Source organism: Caretta caretta, chromosome 2 (genome assembly GCF_965140235.1).
Source record: "Caretta caretta isolate rCarCar2 chromosome 2, rCarCar1.hap1, whole genome shotgun sequence".
In the NCBI taxonomy this organism is placed as follows: domain Eukaryota; kingdom Metazoa; phylum Chordata; order Testudines; family Cheloniidae; genus Caretta; species Caretta caretta.
Genome location: NC_134207.1, coordinates 101,208,446 through 101,226,436, shown reverse-complemented (window position 1 = coordinate 101,226,436; position 17,991 = coordinate 101,208,446). Strand labels below are relative to the sequence as shown.

Below are 17,991 nucleotides of genomic sequence, written 5' to 3'. Positions count from 1 at the left end.
GGCCCCATAATGCTTTTATTTAACCCAAGCACTTTTTGCACTGCTCTGACTGCTCTCCCCAACTTATGACTGCCAAGTTCTCTGGCTCTTTCCAAATTGAAATCAAACTCCTCATCCTTGTGTTCAAGCTCTGACCCAGACTACATCTCTTCTTCTATTGCTCCTCATCTCCCCCACTCATTTTGATCTTTCTTGCTGCTCCTACCCTTGGAAAGTCCTAACCTTCTTCTTCCTGTGTACCAGGCATTCTCACTGTCCTCCTTCAAATCCCTCTGCAAAACCCACTTTTTTGGTTTGCTTTCTTCCATTCCTGTGCTCTCTACTCCTTGTCCTACCTTAATCTCCAACTTAAAACTTCCAGAAGTATCTGATTTGCTCATTATTTCTATACCTCACATTATTTTTATTTGTTTAGCTCTCTCCCCTCCTTGTTCTTTCTTTTATTTATTTTTATATTCTGTTGGTATCTAATTTTGAAAGTAAACTCTTTGGAATAAGGGACCATGTGTAGTTTAAATCTCTGTAAAGAACCATGCAAAGTAATGGTTCTATACAAACCTTGTAAAAATAAATAATAATAATAATAAATTATAGACAACAAAGCACAGAAAAATCTTAATTCACATTTGTGGGTGAGTCCCTTGATGTTCCTGATAATAGACCAAGATCCAGCAAAGCACTTAACACCTGCTTGACTTCAAGTACATGAGTATCTTATTAACTTCAATGGGACTACTCACATACTTAAAGTTTAAGCAGCTGGTTATGTGGTTGCTGGATAAGGGCCACAGCACCCCAGTGCAGTGCTATGAATACAGAATATAAGCATTTTTTGTCTTAGCAGCCTGTAGTCTATAGTAACTTTCTTTGCGTGTACTTTTTGTGTTTTTTGAGGGGCACAGAAAAGGACGCTTTCATCTAGGATAGTAAAGGACCAGAATGCACTCTGACACTAACATTCACACAAAGGTAGGCAGAAGCTGGAAGAGAAAAAGCAGACTGTGGTGTCGCCCTGTTGCACTATTTCATGAAACCATCAACATCCTATTTATTTATTTTTTTTAACTCTAGCAGCTTCTTGTTCACGTACTATGAACAAAGTCTGCTTTTCTGCAGTTATACTGCACAGTTTTATCAGCTGATTTTTGTGAACTCGTAGGCATTTTGAAATACTGTACTAATTTAGCATCTCATTTCCTGATGTCGTTATGTTGTTTCACCTTTTTTTCTTAATAAGAACACAAAATATAAACAATACTTTTTCTGCACAAATTCATCCAGGTTTCAAAGGTGGCATTCTAAACTGGATGGGAATATCTCCCGTTTACACATGTAAACGCAGAATTTGTGTGTGAAATGCAGATGGGTCTTGATACTAAATACATCACCTTCATCCCTTAGTGAAATCTTGAAGTGGATTGAGTCCATTTTAAAATCATGCTTTTCTTCAGAATAAATGATAGCAACATAAAGGACCCAGAACTTCTATTGCAATCATTTAAGGGTGCTCATTTAGAAAAGTGATACATCTGTATACAAACAGGAGAATAGTCTTACCAGCATGCAAGTAAGCTAGATCAGGATTTTCAATGTCAGGATGCAGCTCCTTCAGGTGGTTGCGAAATTCCACTGGGACATTGGTTCCATAGTCACATTTGGGGCAGTTATACATTTTTACTCCTTCATGCTTTCCTGTGTGTAAGATATGCTTACGGATATTTTCAGCGCAGTTAGACCTAAAAGGTGAAAAGAAAAGAAAGAGTTAAGTTATATTATGTAAGCACCCATATGCAGGAAGGAAGACCATCCAACAGTATTCAGGCACTGAAAATTAAATCCTGCTGTTATTATGGAGAGGCAGTACGGTCTCAGAAGTTAAGGTAGTAACTAGCTTTCCATTTTATGCCAGATTCTGACATACTCTTAACTTGCACAGAAAACATGTCTTCCAGTTGAAATCTCTGGAAGTGCGGAAGTTTCTGATTAATTATGAATCTGGAAGGTTAAGAATTTAACAAAATGAATAGGTTTTTTTTACCTTTGCAAAAGTCTTCTAATGTTTTTGGGGAGTGTGAGTAGGGAACATAATAGCTTAGCCTAGCAAAACTGATTATTATTTGTTTGGCTTTTTTGAGCACCATACCTTTAACTAGAGTCTAGGTGCAGGTAAGCATTGATGCTTATATTTAAAAGTTCACATGGAGTTCACATGAACCTTTACTACAAAGTTCATAGACCCCATCAGAGTCTTTGCAACTGATTTTGTAAGGGTAGTCCATTAACTCCTTCAGAGTTTATAAACTCTACATAGTGATCTTGGGAGAGGTTATGTGTGTCAACTTTTCAAAGGCGTGCATGCCTAACTTTTGCATGCGCACATGCATACACACACACACACCCTGATTTAAATCAGGGTTTTTCTGCCCACACAGGAGTTGGAATGTACAGAAGTCAGAGATGCGCGATACATTTCACGCACTTGAAAAATTCGGGCTGAAAGGTTTTTAACCTCATTTCCAAAAACGAGTGAAGGGTGGCAGTAATAATGAATTTATATCCAAAAAAGTTTACCAAAATTTCCATCCCAAGTTTATCCTTCAATTAGAATTTCCTGACTATTTAGTATGTATGAATTTAAAACAAAAACCCTACATCATCCTAAAAAAGTTTGCTAGCAGAAGTAATTGATATACGTTACCTGTATCAAAGCAAGGAATATAAGTGCTTCCATTTATTTCAGTTTGGGAATACTTTATTAGTACTATAGACTCTATTTTCCCCTACTTATTCTACATGTCAGCAGTTAAAGGACACTAACTTTACTCAAAAGTTAAATGGAAACTGTATAAAATAAGTTTCAAATGTGAATGGAAAAGAAAATATACAAATAAACAACATTTAAAATAAGTTCTAATAAAATGAGGATATAGTTCATGACACTAAAGGTGGCATTCAGCCCAAACCTGCCTATGTGGGAGCTTTGAAAATCTGGACACCTATATGGAAACAAACTAATCCCTTATATGAACTCTAAGGCATTATGTAAAAATTGTTCTTTCAATACCTTGAAAATATTTCTGAGAAATATGAAAGCTCTACAGAAACTTAAGAGTTGTGAAGGAAATATAGTCTGCTCAAGTTGTGTGCATGGGCAGTGCTATATCATTTGATCTCTGAATTTGTTCAAACTACTGTAAACTGTGCCACCTTAAAGTCTCATTTGTTTGACCATGATTAAAAGTTCTGTGACTGAACACAGCAATGTGCTGATCAACTCATCAATTGAAATGTTTGAAATGTTGAGCACAGAAAGGCCTAATCATAAATTAGGAATAAGAAATCATAGGACATTACAAATGGTATCCCTTATTAGTTTGCAATGCAGCGATTGTGCTAATAAAATAACCCATTAAGGTGACAACTCACAAATCTATGCACTTTTGAAGCCAAGTAATACCCTTAAATATGACATGACAATAATGTACTGCATATAAAATGTTTTTTTAATTATTCACTGTGCCTTAACTGCCTGTTGCATTATCAGTCTCGTCCCTAATGCTTGGCAAATACATTATTCCATATCTGATATACAAAACATCAAACATTGTATTTCATATTATGCTTATGGAATTTAAATCAAATGTCTGTGACTTTAAGAAGTACTGTATCTGCACTAAAATGGTGGCATTATAAACATCTAGCTAAATATTATAGTGTTGCAATAGTGATGATAGTTAAGCATCTGACAGCCTCTGTGTTATAAACTCCACTTTCAGGAGTTTATAAACTCTGAGATAAAAAAGATTCCCTTTATACTGAAATTTAACAATGAAGAACTCAGCCCAGAAGGAATTCTTCTGCCTCAAAAATTTGAATAAAGTCAGACTTTCGGTTTTTAGCTCAGCACTTGAGTTATATAAGCCAAATAAATAAACACAGCTTTTAAGAGACTGGCCTGCATTCCAGTAACACTATCATAATTTCAGAGTAGCAGCCGTGTTAGTCTGTATTCGCAGAAAGAAAAGGAGTACTTGTGGCACCTTAGAGACTAACCAATTTATTTGAGCATAAGCTTTCGTGTGCTACAGCTCACTTCATCGGATGCTTATGCTCAAATAAATTGGTTAGTCTCTAAGGTGCCACAAGTACTCCTTTTCTTTTTACTATCATAGATATAATTTAAGTTAAATTATTACTATTATTCTTTAATATGAACAAGTGTGTTTTTGTCTATATAAGTTATTTCCTATTTTGAATGAATTTATGTATGTGCGGCAATCTTTGACTGGGCATTCACAGAATGGATATTCCTGGTACAGAGTGAAGTAGTTTGCAGTTATTGTCTATAGATATGTGAAAATGCTGTCATACAGGAGTGGAGTGGAAACTTTCCCTCTCCCCTTTCTTCCATGCAATGAGTGCTGCTACAAGGCATGGACGGGGTAGATGAAAAGTTTCCCCAGCCCCATTAGAATGCTGTTACAGGGCATTGTGGGTGTTGTTTGGAGTCTTCATCTCCCCAAGATTGCTGCAGGTGATGATGAGCAGGGAGATGAAGCCTTTTCCTCAAGTTAGGCTGCAGATGGAGGGAGAATGGTCTCACTTGTATAAGTCATGTACAGTGGTACAGACACTGTAAGTCAGTAGCTTCCAACAGTTCCATAGTGGTATCTGAAATGCCATAATTAGCTTTTTGTTCATAGGAAAGGAAAATACTATGGTAAATGTTATGGAGTAAAGGATGACATTTAAATAGTGGTCAGATTGTCTGAAGTTTTCTTGATCATTTACTTTTTATCCTTTCCTCTCTACCTTTACTTCTAAAAGCTTAGTCCATATCTCAGCCTTTTCTTTTTTGTGGCCAACTGTTTGAACATGAAAAGTGGAAGTATTATTCTTTTATACTCTCAGATTCCCCCTTTCTAGTATTTCTGCTCTCAAGTACTTCTCTCACACTCACACCATACATGCCACCCAGGCCTCTGCCCCTAAGTGCTACCACTGACTTCTACTATTCACTTCACATCTCCTATTCTGTCCTGATGCCTTATGTCATCCACTAAGAGCCAAATTTTTAAACTGAGGTGCCTAAATCCACATTATATAATCTCTATATACCTATATGAAGATTTTAGGTACCTAACTAGGGGTCAGAGATTCAGTTATCCAAAGGTGCCTAAATGTGGATTTAGGCACCTAACTCCAGACACAAAGTTGTGAAATAGAGCTTTGTGTGCCCTTCCTCATCGCTAAGTGCTTCTTTAAAAGCCACTTCTTTTGAAAAGGTCTTCCAGTGTTGATCACCATATTGTGATTGTACCCTCAACATCTTGTGTTCGATTTTTTTTGTCCCATACAGTGTATTTGTCTGCCAGATTTTGAGATTGTAATCTCTTGGGGCAGTGCTTTTTGTGTGTGTTTGTAAAATATTATGTATATTTGTGGTTCTATATAAATAATAAATATTAACACAAAGAAGAGACTTCTAGAGTTGGCAGAAGAGAACTGGAGAGAGTTCCTGCAGGGTATGCTCAGAGAAACTAAGCCAACAGACAAGCTATTTCTATGATTTTATCACAATGTATTATAGCAAGGCTTCTCAAACTGGGGGTCATGACCCCTCAGGGAGTTGTGAGACTATTACACGAGGGGTCCCGAGCTGTCAGCCTCCACCGCAAACCCCGCTTTGCCTACAGCATTTATAATGGTGTTAAATATATAGAGTGCTTTTAATTTATAAGGGGGGGGGGGGGGAAAAGGGTCACACTCAGAGGCTTGCTATGTGAAAGGTGTCACCAGTACAAAATTTGAGAACCACTGTATTATAGGATATCCCTCAAAAATTTCCGGCGATTTTAGCCCTGGATTACATTGTAGGCCCACATCATCACTATTTTAACTAACTAATTACTCTCTCACCCCATTTAAAGGGCAAACTTAACATGTGGTTTAAAAATATTCAGTTCTACATTTTATGATTAAAGCTAAGTTACTCTGGCCTATATTTTAAAAACGTATTTAGGTGTTGCTCTGCTCAGCGTTGCAAAGTCTAATTGACTTAGGAGCCTTCATCTAATTTGAGATTCTTAGTAGGTCTACACTTAAAACACTGCAGCAGGTGCAGCTGCACCGTCGTAGCGCTTCAATGAGGACACTACTACTCCTACAGGAAAGCTTCTCGCATTGACGTACTTAATCCATCTGTTACCTTGCACTCCAGATGATTTTATGAAAATATGCTAATGAGTGTGAATATAATGTAACTAGAATATGCTTCATGAAAAAGGTCTCTTGTAAGGTGTCATAACTGAGTGTGGTCATCCTATTTGTATAAATGTATCATTCTTGTACCTGAAACTAGAAATATGAAACATAAATCTGAGGTCCTATTGTAATTATGCAAAGAGTGGGCCATTCATTAATGGTCGTTGGGAATCTTGATGGCTCCCCTCAACTAGGACAACTGGTTGTAAATGGCTCTGTTTACTTGCAAGCCTTCCTGTGAATCAGGCCAGAAAGAATGAAGGCTTGAGGTCTCACAGGACATGTGACCATGTCACCTGGTACTGGAATCCACCTTAAACCTGGTGCTTGTCCATTTAGAAGGAAGGGTGGGAACCCAGAGAGACACAAAGGACTCCCGCCTTGTGCCAAAGCTATAGAAGGGGATGGAACAGAACAAAGGTGGAAGTCATGAGAAATCCCCTAGCTACCACCTGAGCTGGAATAAGGACTGTACCAGGGGAAAGGATTGGGCCCAGACTAGGAAGGAGTCCGGTCTGTGAAAGAAATTTATTGGAACATCTTTGAGGGTGAAATTTTATCTGTAATCAGTTTCTTAATGTATTAGGCTTAGACTTGCGTGCTATCTTTTATTTTGCTTGGTAACTTACTTTGTTCTGTCTGTTATTACTTGGAACCACTTAAATCCTACATTTTATACTTAATAAAATCCCTTTTGCTTATTAACCCAGAGTAAGTAATTAATACCTGCGGGAGCAAACAGCTGTGCATCTCTCCCTATCAGTGTTATAGAGGGCAGACAATTTATGAGTTTACCCTGTATAAGCTTTATACAGAGTAAAACAAATTTATTTGGGGTTTGGATCCCACTGGGAGTTGGGTGTCTGGGTGCTGGAGACAGAAGCACATCTAAAGCTGTTTTCAGTTAAGTCTGCAGCTTTGGGGCGCGTGGTTCAGACCCTGGGTCTGTGTTGGAGCAGACTGGCGTGTCTGGATCAACAAGGCAGGGTTCTGGAGGCCCAAACTGGCAGAGAAAACAGGCTCAGAGGTAGTCTCAGCATATCACGTAACAGTCCCAAAGGGGTCTCTCTGACAGAATTGTCACATCACCTCTGCAAGAGGCAGTAGCTACATTGACAGAAAAAGCCCTCGCATTGACACACTGCTATCTACACCAGGGGTTAGATCAGCATAACTGCATCACGCAGGATGTGGATTTTTTACACCGTTGAGGGAAGTAGTTATACCGATGTATGTGTATAGTGTAGACCTGGCCTTAGGCCTTGCAATGCTGGGTGGAGAAACACCCAAACACCTTTAAAAATATGGGCCAAAGGGACTAGTTTCTTCCTTTTGACTTCTACAGCCAGACAGAGATTACTGTGGGGTCCTTCTTTTTGTTACTTTGTAACCAATCCTGAAAATGTTGATTTTAGAGATAGAAATGAATTATGCCAGAGTCCCAAAGGGAGTGGATGGAGATAGTATTAATAATCAGAATAATGTTCCTCTTGCTAATAGAAATCTTAAGAGGCATCCTTCTAACAGGCATTCTGGTACGATTTAAAAGTGACAAAAAATCTACTTTATTAACTCTGGAGTTTAGTTTTCTAAACTTGCCCATCCAGAATGCAAGTTGCATACAATAATGTTTTCAAAGATTTTATATGCATGCCTAGATGAATAGTTCACTTCCTACCACTCTCCAAGAATTTTTATTTAAATGGTCTGCTAGTGAAATACACAGGATACACTCTTCAATTACGCAGTACCCACCATCTTGAAAAGACACTGCAAACATGCAAATGGAAGGTTTCAAGGCATGAATGGGACATAAAACTTATTACTTCATCCACTAGGTCTTAGAGACCATAGCATATTTCAGGATTCATATTCTCACAAAAAATGAACTGTTCTTTAAAAGTTTCTCCAGGGTATTCAGCACAAACAGCCTCTTTCTGTACAGGATTGCACAAAACTGAAAGTACATCTGGCAACTGTATGTATGTCACTACTTACATCTGAAAAGAAACACAGTGATATAGTAGACTGACTAAAAATATTTATTTAAAGTTTCCCCTTTGCGTTAGTATGAGTGAAGTTCACCCTGATGCAGAGGGCCTGCAGAAGGCCCTCTGCACTACTGAAACCAGGGGTGTCAAACTCATTTCATATGATAGGCCTGATATATTCAGCAAAAGTTATTAAACGAGAAATAGGTAAAGATAAACCCTGTTGGTAATTACTTACATTTACTTGATGCCTCTCCAGAGCCTCTTAAATGCAACTAAGTGGTTCTACATCTGTACACAAGGTTTTGCCGGATTGCTATCCTGGAGTCTGGACAAGGGGAGTGTGATTTGTAGAGTGCACCAGTCCGTATGGACTCTGATGGTGCACACTACATGTTCCTTAGTGCACACTGATGTACACAGTCCTGTACACATGATGCACACGAGCAAGGTCTACATGCAGAGGTTAGAACACAACACACTGGAGCCTGAACAAATCACGTCTCCCATAGTGCGGACTCTGGGGTTGTATAAACATGCCAGTAGATTCATGGGAAGTCCAGGGGCTGGATGAAACTGTTCTACAGGTTAGATCTAGCCCATGGGCTGTATGTTTCACACCCCTGATTAAACCCTACAGCACAAACTACAACAAATAGAAATGGCAAGCAGGAATTTGATCCAGCAGTTAACAAAGTAGCAGAACATTTAAAAATAGATAATTTCTTACAGGAATAGCAACTTCAGTAATGGAAATTAAGCAAACTTCTGCTGAAACCTATCTACATTTCCATAGAATCCTAATCCTAATTTACTAGCCAGAAAATAGCCAAATCACAGGAGTCTCACTCAATACTTATAGAAAACAGCCAAACCCCAATTTGGAAAACTCGCTATCATTAGCTAAACTCTCAGTTATGATTTAAACTAAAAACAAAAAGATTCATAGATTTAAAGACGAGGAGGGACCATTATGATCATTCAGTCTGTTCACTTACATAACACAGGCCATAGAATTTCACTCAATGATTCATGCACCAAGCCCATATCATCTGGGCTGAATGAGAGGGTCTTTTGTAGGAAGATATCCAAACTTAATTTAAGTAATTTATGTGATGAAGAAAGTGGTTAGTGGTAGTGGAAAGTGGTAAATTGTTTCATTGGTAAATGACACTCACTGTTAAAAAACTGACATGTTTCTAATGTGAATTTGTCTGGCTTTTGCTTCTAGCCAATGGCTATTGTTATGCTTTTGTCTGCTAGATTAAATTGTCTTCTACCATCAGAAATCTTCTCTTCATGTAGGCATTTGTAGACCATGATCAAGTCACCTCTTAACCTTTTTGTAACTTTAACTCCTTTAATTTTACTGTAAGGTTGGTTTCCAGACCTCTAATAGTTTTGCACCTCTTTTCTAAAAGAGCTATCAGTTAGTGAACATCCTTTTGAAAGTGTGGACACCAAAACTGGACAGTATTCCAGTAATGATCGTACTAATGTTCTATACTCCATAGTTCTACTCAATATTCCCCTGCTTAAACATCCCGGAATCACGTTAGCTCTCTTAGCTGCCACAACTCAAGAGTGCACATTCAGTGGTTAATCCACCATGACCTTTAAGTCCATTTCAGAGTTCCTGATTTCCAAACACCAGCCCTTCATCCCATAAATGTGACCTAGAGTGTTTGTTCCTAAATGTATGTCCTTGCATTTGGCTATATGAAAAATAAACCAAAACAAATAAAACCCCATGATAGAGATGTAAATATTCAATTTTGGAGCAAAAAGTTACTTTAAACTTTAAAATGTGAATTATTTCTCACACACTAGCTAATCAACAGAAGAAGGGGCCCGGTCCTGTAACCTTCCTTTGCACTTAAGTCAATGGCTGTTGAGGATGCACAGCACCTAAAAGCGCTAGTCCAAAACTGTGATTCAGAATGTAAATTCACCACTAAACAATAAAATTAAAGCAAGCCACAAAAATTCCACCCACTAATTAAACAAAGAACCCTATCTACAGATGGCAATTCCCTAAACGATTGCTACTGAGCGCCAACTGATATGTCAGAAAACTACTAACACAAACTCCTGCAAACCGCCCAAACCACGGTAGTCTCACTCACCAGTCAGTGAAAACACAACTAATAAAACTGTACATATTATACCAATACGACTGCGGGGGGGGGAGAGGTGCACGCACACGCACACACACACACACACAAGAAATCTGCTATTGACTACATTTTCCAACCAGATTCACCAATTTTTTAAAAGTTATATATATTAAAAAAAGGAGGACTTGTGGCACCTTAGAGACTAACAAACTTATTTGAGCATAAGCTTTCGTGAGGTACAGCTCACTTCATCGGATGCATACTGTGGAAAATACAGTGGGAGATTTATATACATAGAGAACATGAAACAATGCGTGTTACCATACACACTGTAAGGAGAGTGATCAGGTAAGGTGAGCTATTACCAGCAGGAGAGCGAGGGGAAAAAACCTTTTGTAGTGATAATCAAGGTGGGCCATTTCCAACAGTTCCGTTCTTGTCAACTGCTGGAAATGGCCCATCTTGATTATCACTACAAAAGGTTCCCCCCCCTCCCCCCGCTCTCCTGCTGGTAATAGCTCACCTTACCTGATCACTCTCCTTACAGTGTGTATGGTAACACCCATTGTTTCATGTTCTCTGTGTATATAAATCTCCCCACTGTATTTTCCACTGAATGCATCCGATGAAGTGAGCTGTAGCTCACGAAAGCTTATGCTCAAATAAATTTGTTAGTTTTTAAGGTGCCACAAGTCCTCCTTTTTCTTTTTGCAGATACAGATTAACATGGCTGCTACTCTGAAACCATATATTAAAAAGTGGCCAATCCCTAGCCAGAAAATGCAAAATCTCTGAAACGAGTGGTCCTTGCCTATAGTTGGGGCTAGCTGAATAGCTGTAATGTCTTCCATGAACACCCCATCAGAAACGACCTTTTCTCCAATCAGTTTGTTCAACATGCAGTCTGTTTCAGTAAGAAAGAAAAGTGAAAACAAACCGCTGCTTCTTTTCTTTGAGGATGCCCCATTTCATAGCCAATATTTTTGTGTTAGCAGAGAAACCAGTTTATTCAGGCACAACATTCACTGAGGACGTAAGTTCCCTGCCTAACTCATGACAGTCCAGAAGAAACAGCTTATGCACTCAAGGTTTGTCTACACTAGAGTTTTGAACTCAAGTTAATTGATTTCAATTAATTCGAGTTTGCTACCATGTTTGTACATGTTAATCTGGATGACTCCACAAATATTTGTTCCAGTACACAAGCTAAAAACTTTAGTGTAAACATACCTTCCCAGCGTTAGAGGGAAACAAATGAGAAGTATTGCCAGCCCCGATTCCTGAAAAATCATGAGCCAAGCCTCAAAATATCATCATGAGATTAATTTAAAATTCACGAGGTCTTTTGGTTTTTTTTTTAAATTTTTTGTCTTCTGGTTTCTGAGCCTTTGGGATGTACTTGGGTCACATTTCCAAGCTATTCCTCGCAGCCAGGAGAGTTAGAAACTTAACATTTTGTTTATTAAATGAAAGCTCCGAGATTCACATAAATCTAGGAGCTGGAGCTTTAAGAAAAACATCAAATTTTGAGAGACTCATGATAAAATCGCTAGAGTTGGCAACACTACAGAAAGGTTACAAAGAGGTCAGGCCCTAAAAGACAGACACAGCCCAAAGAGTACCTCTCTTAATGAGGTAAATGGATGTGCTTTTCAATAGTGTTAGCTCATTCGAGTTAGCTTAACATGTTTGAAAAGCCATGTCAAGGCACTGGTTAAAACATCTGAACATGTGTTAGCCTGTGTCTGGATGAGGTTTTTCAATCATGGTAAGCTAATTCGATTGAGCTAACATGACTGAAAAAACACAGCCAAAACCACCACACAAATGAAGCAGCCTAATCAGTCGTGCATATTGCCATACAGAAACAATGAAACAACAGTAAAACAGAATAATCCACGTTCATACTGTTTAACTACATACCGTATGTTTCACAAAGAAAATAATGAAAAACTATTTGGGATTTACTCAGAGAGTATTGAAGTCACACTCGTTCGTAATTATAATAATTCTTTCAGCTTTTCTACACTGATAGTTCTGTATTTTTATAATGATCTATTTGTTATGACACACATTATGTGTGACAGATGTCCAATGCTGGCTGCTAAAAAGTAGCAGAGCCCTGTAGGGCAGCAGCAAGAATTAGTGCATCAGCACTGAAATGGATGGGAAACAGATAAGTTACTATTTGTGTCCCAGTTTTCTTCAGCAGAATATTGTGTCCAAACTGTAGTTTGGGCCAAATATTCACAATTTTATTTATAGTGCACGTAGCCCAATTTTAAGGAACTGATTATATCAAATGTATGTTCTTAAGAAGCTGATCTCAGTGGGCCAATTTTACTCCTGCATATACCAAATTATAGTAAATGGGGATTTTTGAAAGGAACTATGGAGGTGCTAGAGTGATATAATCCATCCCTTCCTCCCTGCAATGTATAGGCATGCTGCAACATCACTCCCTCCAAAGCTATGGTGGACAAACAATACTTGCAACCTCTCTCTGCAACCTCTTATGGGGTTTCTGGCCACTGAATCTGTGTAATGTACATACAGTGGTGTGTCTGAAGGCCTATCCTCAACAGTCAATTCTGACCAAGCCTTTTTGGGGCTGGTCCCAGAATGCCCCTTAGAAGCATGTAAGGAATGCAGAGATCTCGTGTGCATGTCCCACCCCTGCATGGCTTTACCAAGGGTTTAAGTGGCAGAAACAGGAGGGGATTATCATGCATCAGATCTTTGCTCTTGACTGAATTTCACACTAGCTGAGAATCACTGGATTCCTTTTGGGGGGATTCCCTCCCCCCTTTCCTTTTTTATTTTTTCAGGCTGGATATTGAAGAAGCTGGCTCAAGAAGAGGAGGGTTTGCTGTACGTAAGAGACACACACCTGTCTTGGGAGGGTGCTGGGCAGATCATGAGGATCAAAGTGGGAATGGGAGCTTTAACTAACACACGCCTGGATTCAGCAAGAATCTTAAGTACACATGGAATTTTAAGTACCAGTAGTCCTGTTGACTATTTCAATGGGACTACTCACGAGCTTAATGTTATGCGCTTGCTTAAGTATGCTGCTGAAATGGGCCAGGGAAATCATTCAATTAAAAAAAAAAAACTGGATGGGATAAGACTAAGTGAAGATGCTCCTTTCCCTCCCCTCAATGGCAACTCCTTTTCTATTGTACTTTTCTAAATGACCACCTAAAGTTACATTGAAAAATTCAAGTCACTGTACACACACAGTTTGTGAGGCCTCAGTGAGGCACAAAATGTTTCCACAAACAAACATGTACAGATGGAGACTATGAAAGGGTTTGGATTCTGCAGGATGCAGGGAGATGAAAAGGACTCCTAACTTTGCTGAAGTCACAGATGATAGCAGCAGACCCTGAAAGCTGCTTCTCAGTCTTGGATGCAGATGACCCTTCTTCCAACTGGCCTTTATGTCAGCTCTTTCAGCCATTCTGGTAGCAGACAGAGCTCCCTAGAGGGCATGTCCTGTTGCTCTGCTGCCTGGGTTAGTGTCAAGAGCAGTATTGTCTCTATTACCTCTGTTCTACAGGCCTGCCCCTCCACACACTTTGCCACTCCCACCACCCCATGAAGCTGAAGACCATTCTCTCTCTCATTTCAACTACTCAGATTTATCTTTGGAATTAAATCTTAATTTCCTGAAAGATTCATTTTGAAAGTAAATATAAAATCACTGCTGATAAAATTTTTGGATGGCACAAAGATGGGTGAAATGGTAAATAATGATGACAGGGCAGTCATACAGATGATCCAAATTGCTTTGTAAGCTGGGCCTATCCAAACAAGGTGCATTTTAATACAGCCAAATGCAAGGTCATACACCTAGGGACAAGGAATGTAGGCCATACCTGCAGAATGGGGGACAATACCCTGGAAGGCAGGGACTCCGAAGAGAGTCATTGTGGACAAACGGCTCAATATGAGCTCTCGGCGTCATATTGCCGCAAAAGGGGTTAATGCAATTCCTGGATGCGTAAACAGGGCAGTAGTAGGTAGGAGTAGGGAGGGCATTTTGCCTCTCTGTACATCATTGGTGAGACCAATACTGGAATACTATGTCCAGTTCTGGTATTCACATTTTTTAAAGGATGTTGAAAAAATTGGAAAGGGTGCAGAGAAGAGCCACAAAAATTATTCATGGGCTAGAAAAAATGCCACACAGTGAGAGACTTACATAGCTCAATCTGCTTAGTTTATCAAAAAGAAGATCAAGAGAAGACTTGATCACAGTGTAAAAGTACCTTTACTGGGTACTAAAAGGCTTTTTATTTTAGTGGAGAACACCATAACAAGAACCAATGACTAGAATTTAAAGCCAGACAAATTCAAATTAGAAATACAACACACATTTTTAACGGTAAGGGTAATTAACCTTTGGAACAAACTACAAATGGAAGTGATGGATTCTCCATCCCTTGATGTCTTTAAATTAATACTCGATAACTTTCTGGAAAGTGTGCGTTAGTCTAATATAAGCTATCAATTCAGGAGTAACTGTATGGAATTCTATGGACTGTGTTATACAGGAGGTCAGAATAGGTGATCTAATGGTCCTTCTGGGCTTATACCTCTAAATCCTTGAAAAGTGTAGTTCAACTCTGAAAAATGTCACCATGAGGTTCCATGTTTGTTGCCTTTCTTTGACTTCCACAGGAAATTAGCTCAGTTTAAAAATGGAATCTCATGGCTCATCAGCAGTAATAAATAATGTGCAGGTCCAATTTTTGCCCTCAGTTACATCTGTGCAATGCCATTATCCTGCCTTCACAGCATCATTGTCTGCACAGGGGTAGCTAACAGCAGTGTTCAGCACTGCAGTTGGCGATTACCTAGTAATCCTGTTAGTGACAGGTGGGGTGAGACTAGAATACAGCTCCTTTTCCCATCAGTGTGTTGGTTCTGCGAGAACAGGAAGCAGCAAACATTCATTTTTGTCATTACAGGAAGTAGAGATGCCTCACAGGGAGTAGGTGTTCTTATATAGTCACTTTACAGAGAAAAGTCACACATGAAGTAAAATGTGCTGTGCACAATCACCAAGAGAAACTATGAAATGGTGTACGGTTGATGCAATACTCTGGAAAATTGTGTATTTAACCTATATTATACACAAAGGGAAGTGCACACAAATGGTGTGAGCAGTATAAACTAAAAGTGTTTCTAGCACTCTCACTCCTAGCTTCAGATAAGGCATCTTACTCTCTAAAAATCATACCCACTCACCAATAAAAGATAATTTACTGTAGGTTTTCCAACAATATGCATTTCCAGTGATATATGTTTAAGTGTTAGGAATAAAATTTTAATGAGACCAGAAATCATTATCCATGTTTCACAGCACCTTCGCTAGCCCATGGATTCAAAAGTGAAGAATTTGCCTTAAATTTGGGTTAACCATATGGGGGAACGCCCCCCACACCCGGGAGGGCTGGGGGCGGGGGATGGATTGAATGCTAAGAGAACTTTCTGCACTGAAGTCCCAATAAGAACATGGTTTACTGGAGACTTTTATTAGATCCAAATCACGTAAATCATCCTACACTTAGGTTACTCAAATGTTCTGTCATGGAAAAATAACTATTTTAGTAATAAAAGTTTAAAGTGTGTGTAAGGGAGGAAGGGAAACTCTACACAGTGCTGTAGATCTGCTTTCTGTCCTACCGAGGGTTAATATGAAGAGAGGAAAAAAAAATGGTAAAATATGAAGTCAGTTTCCCGGCTTCATCTTTCACATTCCTATACCATGCTACAGCAGAAACTAATGAACTTGCTCATCTTTGAAAGCCCTTTTGCAAGCACTTTCCCTTACCTTTAACTCTGATCTTTACAGATTTTCCCTTATGTGTGTGCCAATTTTACTGGTATAATACTTACACTTTTACTGATTGTGTTCTGATGATTTCTACTGAGAGATACTTAAACCTTTTACAAGTCTAAAACTATTTTATCACTTCTGAAGAAAACTAATAGGGCAGAGTCACTGAATGATAAGAGAGAGAGACCACTGAATTTATTTAATAATCCATGTCCATTTCACAAAAATGGCCTGTGTAATCCGTTTAAAAATAATAACCTGTTCATTTCAGACCTTGCACAATGCTTCTCTTTGTCCCTTGTAAGTCTCTCAAATGTCTTATTTTAAAGGAATATATAGTACTCCCGGAAGACATTTTCCCATTTCTATTCTCTTCAACTCCTGTGAGCCCTTGTTCTGTGTGATAAGGCAATCTCCTTCGGGATCTGAGCTGTGTAGTTTCGCACCACGAGTGACAAGGACTCGACTTGAATAACTGCTGTGCGCAGGTTGTAATTATGTCAGCTGGAGTGTTGAACAAGGGGACTGATTAATGTGAGCCCCAGCCCAGGCACAGGCCCTATCAAAACCTTCGTGCAGGCCAGCAGTGGGGATGGGTTAGAGCAGAAAGACAAAACATGCTGTATCGTCCATGATAGATGAATTGCTCCAACAGTCTTCAGGCAGATGTTCCAGGACAGTATAATATACAATTACTCTGCCTTATCACCTTCCCAGGGACAATAAAGCTTCCTCCTTCTATAGCTCATGTGAGTGAAAGCAAAATTAGTTTTACTTTTACAACACTGACTTACTTATCACGTTGCCTTGATTGTGCTTTTACAGCTAAAGAAAACATGTATTCTACTTTAAAACTTAAAAAAACAAAACCAAAAAACCCTCCAAAATCTTTTATAAAACAAGAGGATTTCTTTGAAACTACTTTGCATCATAGTAACACAATTCTTAAAGGCCTAGATTTACCAACGTACTCTAAGAACATATGTGCTACTCATGTGTTTAATGTTATACATGTGCTTAAGTAACTTACTGAATCGAGTCAAAATGAAGTTAAAAGTTAAAAATCCGTGTGTTTTGAAGAGGGGTTGCTCATGTGACTAACATATATACTGACAGCTATTTTTAACTAAGCACCCATACCAAGCATCGCAGACCTACAAGCCATAACAATTAAAAGAAGCCTGTAGTGTCCATTTTGTGTCCACATAGTCTGTCAAAGATCACAGGAATTGACTCTATAACTCTTACCAAAATTCCACTCATGTTTCAGAGGGAAAACAGAAATGGTTAAGGAAATGGAAAAGAAATGTAGGAGCAAAAATTAAATTTAGGGCCCTACCAAATTCAGTCGTTTTTGGTCAATTTCACTGTCATAGGATTTTAAAAATCGTAAATTTCATGATTTTAGCTATTTAAATCTGAACTTTCATAGTGTTGTAATTGTAGGGGACCTGACCCAAAAAGGAGTGTGGGGGGTGGGTCACGGTACTGCTACCCTTACTTCTACACTGTGGCTGGCGGCAGTGCTGCCTTCAGAGCTGGGCAGCTGGAGAGCGGCGGCTGCTGGCCTGGGTCCCAGCTCTGAAGGCAGAGTTACTGTCAGCAACAGTGCAGAAGTAAGGGTGGCATGGTATGGCATTGCCACCCTTACTTCTGTGCTGCTGCTGGCAGGGCGCTGCCTTCAGAGCTGGGTGCCCGGCCAACAGTCGCCACTCTCTGTCTGCCAAGCTCTGAAGGCAGCAATGTAGAAGTAAGGATGGCAATATCACAA

General features: G+C 39.1%; 1 protein-coding gene across 2 annotated transcripts in view; it reads right to left on the bottom strand.

The window, feature by feature from the left end:
* The window catches only part of ZNF407 (zinc finger protein 407), a 460,779-nt gene that overhangs the window by 132,922 nt on the left and 309,866 nt on the right, over positions 1 to 17,991 (bottom strand). For both annotated transcript variants that reach the window (XM_048840098.2, XM_048840096.2), the window contains exon 8: positions 1,558 to 1,736. In XM_048840098.2, coding sequence (XP_048696055.2) covers positions 1,558 to 1,736 — 179 coding nt within the window. The remainder of the gene's footprint in view (positions 1 to 1,557; positions 1,737 to 17,991) is intronic.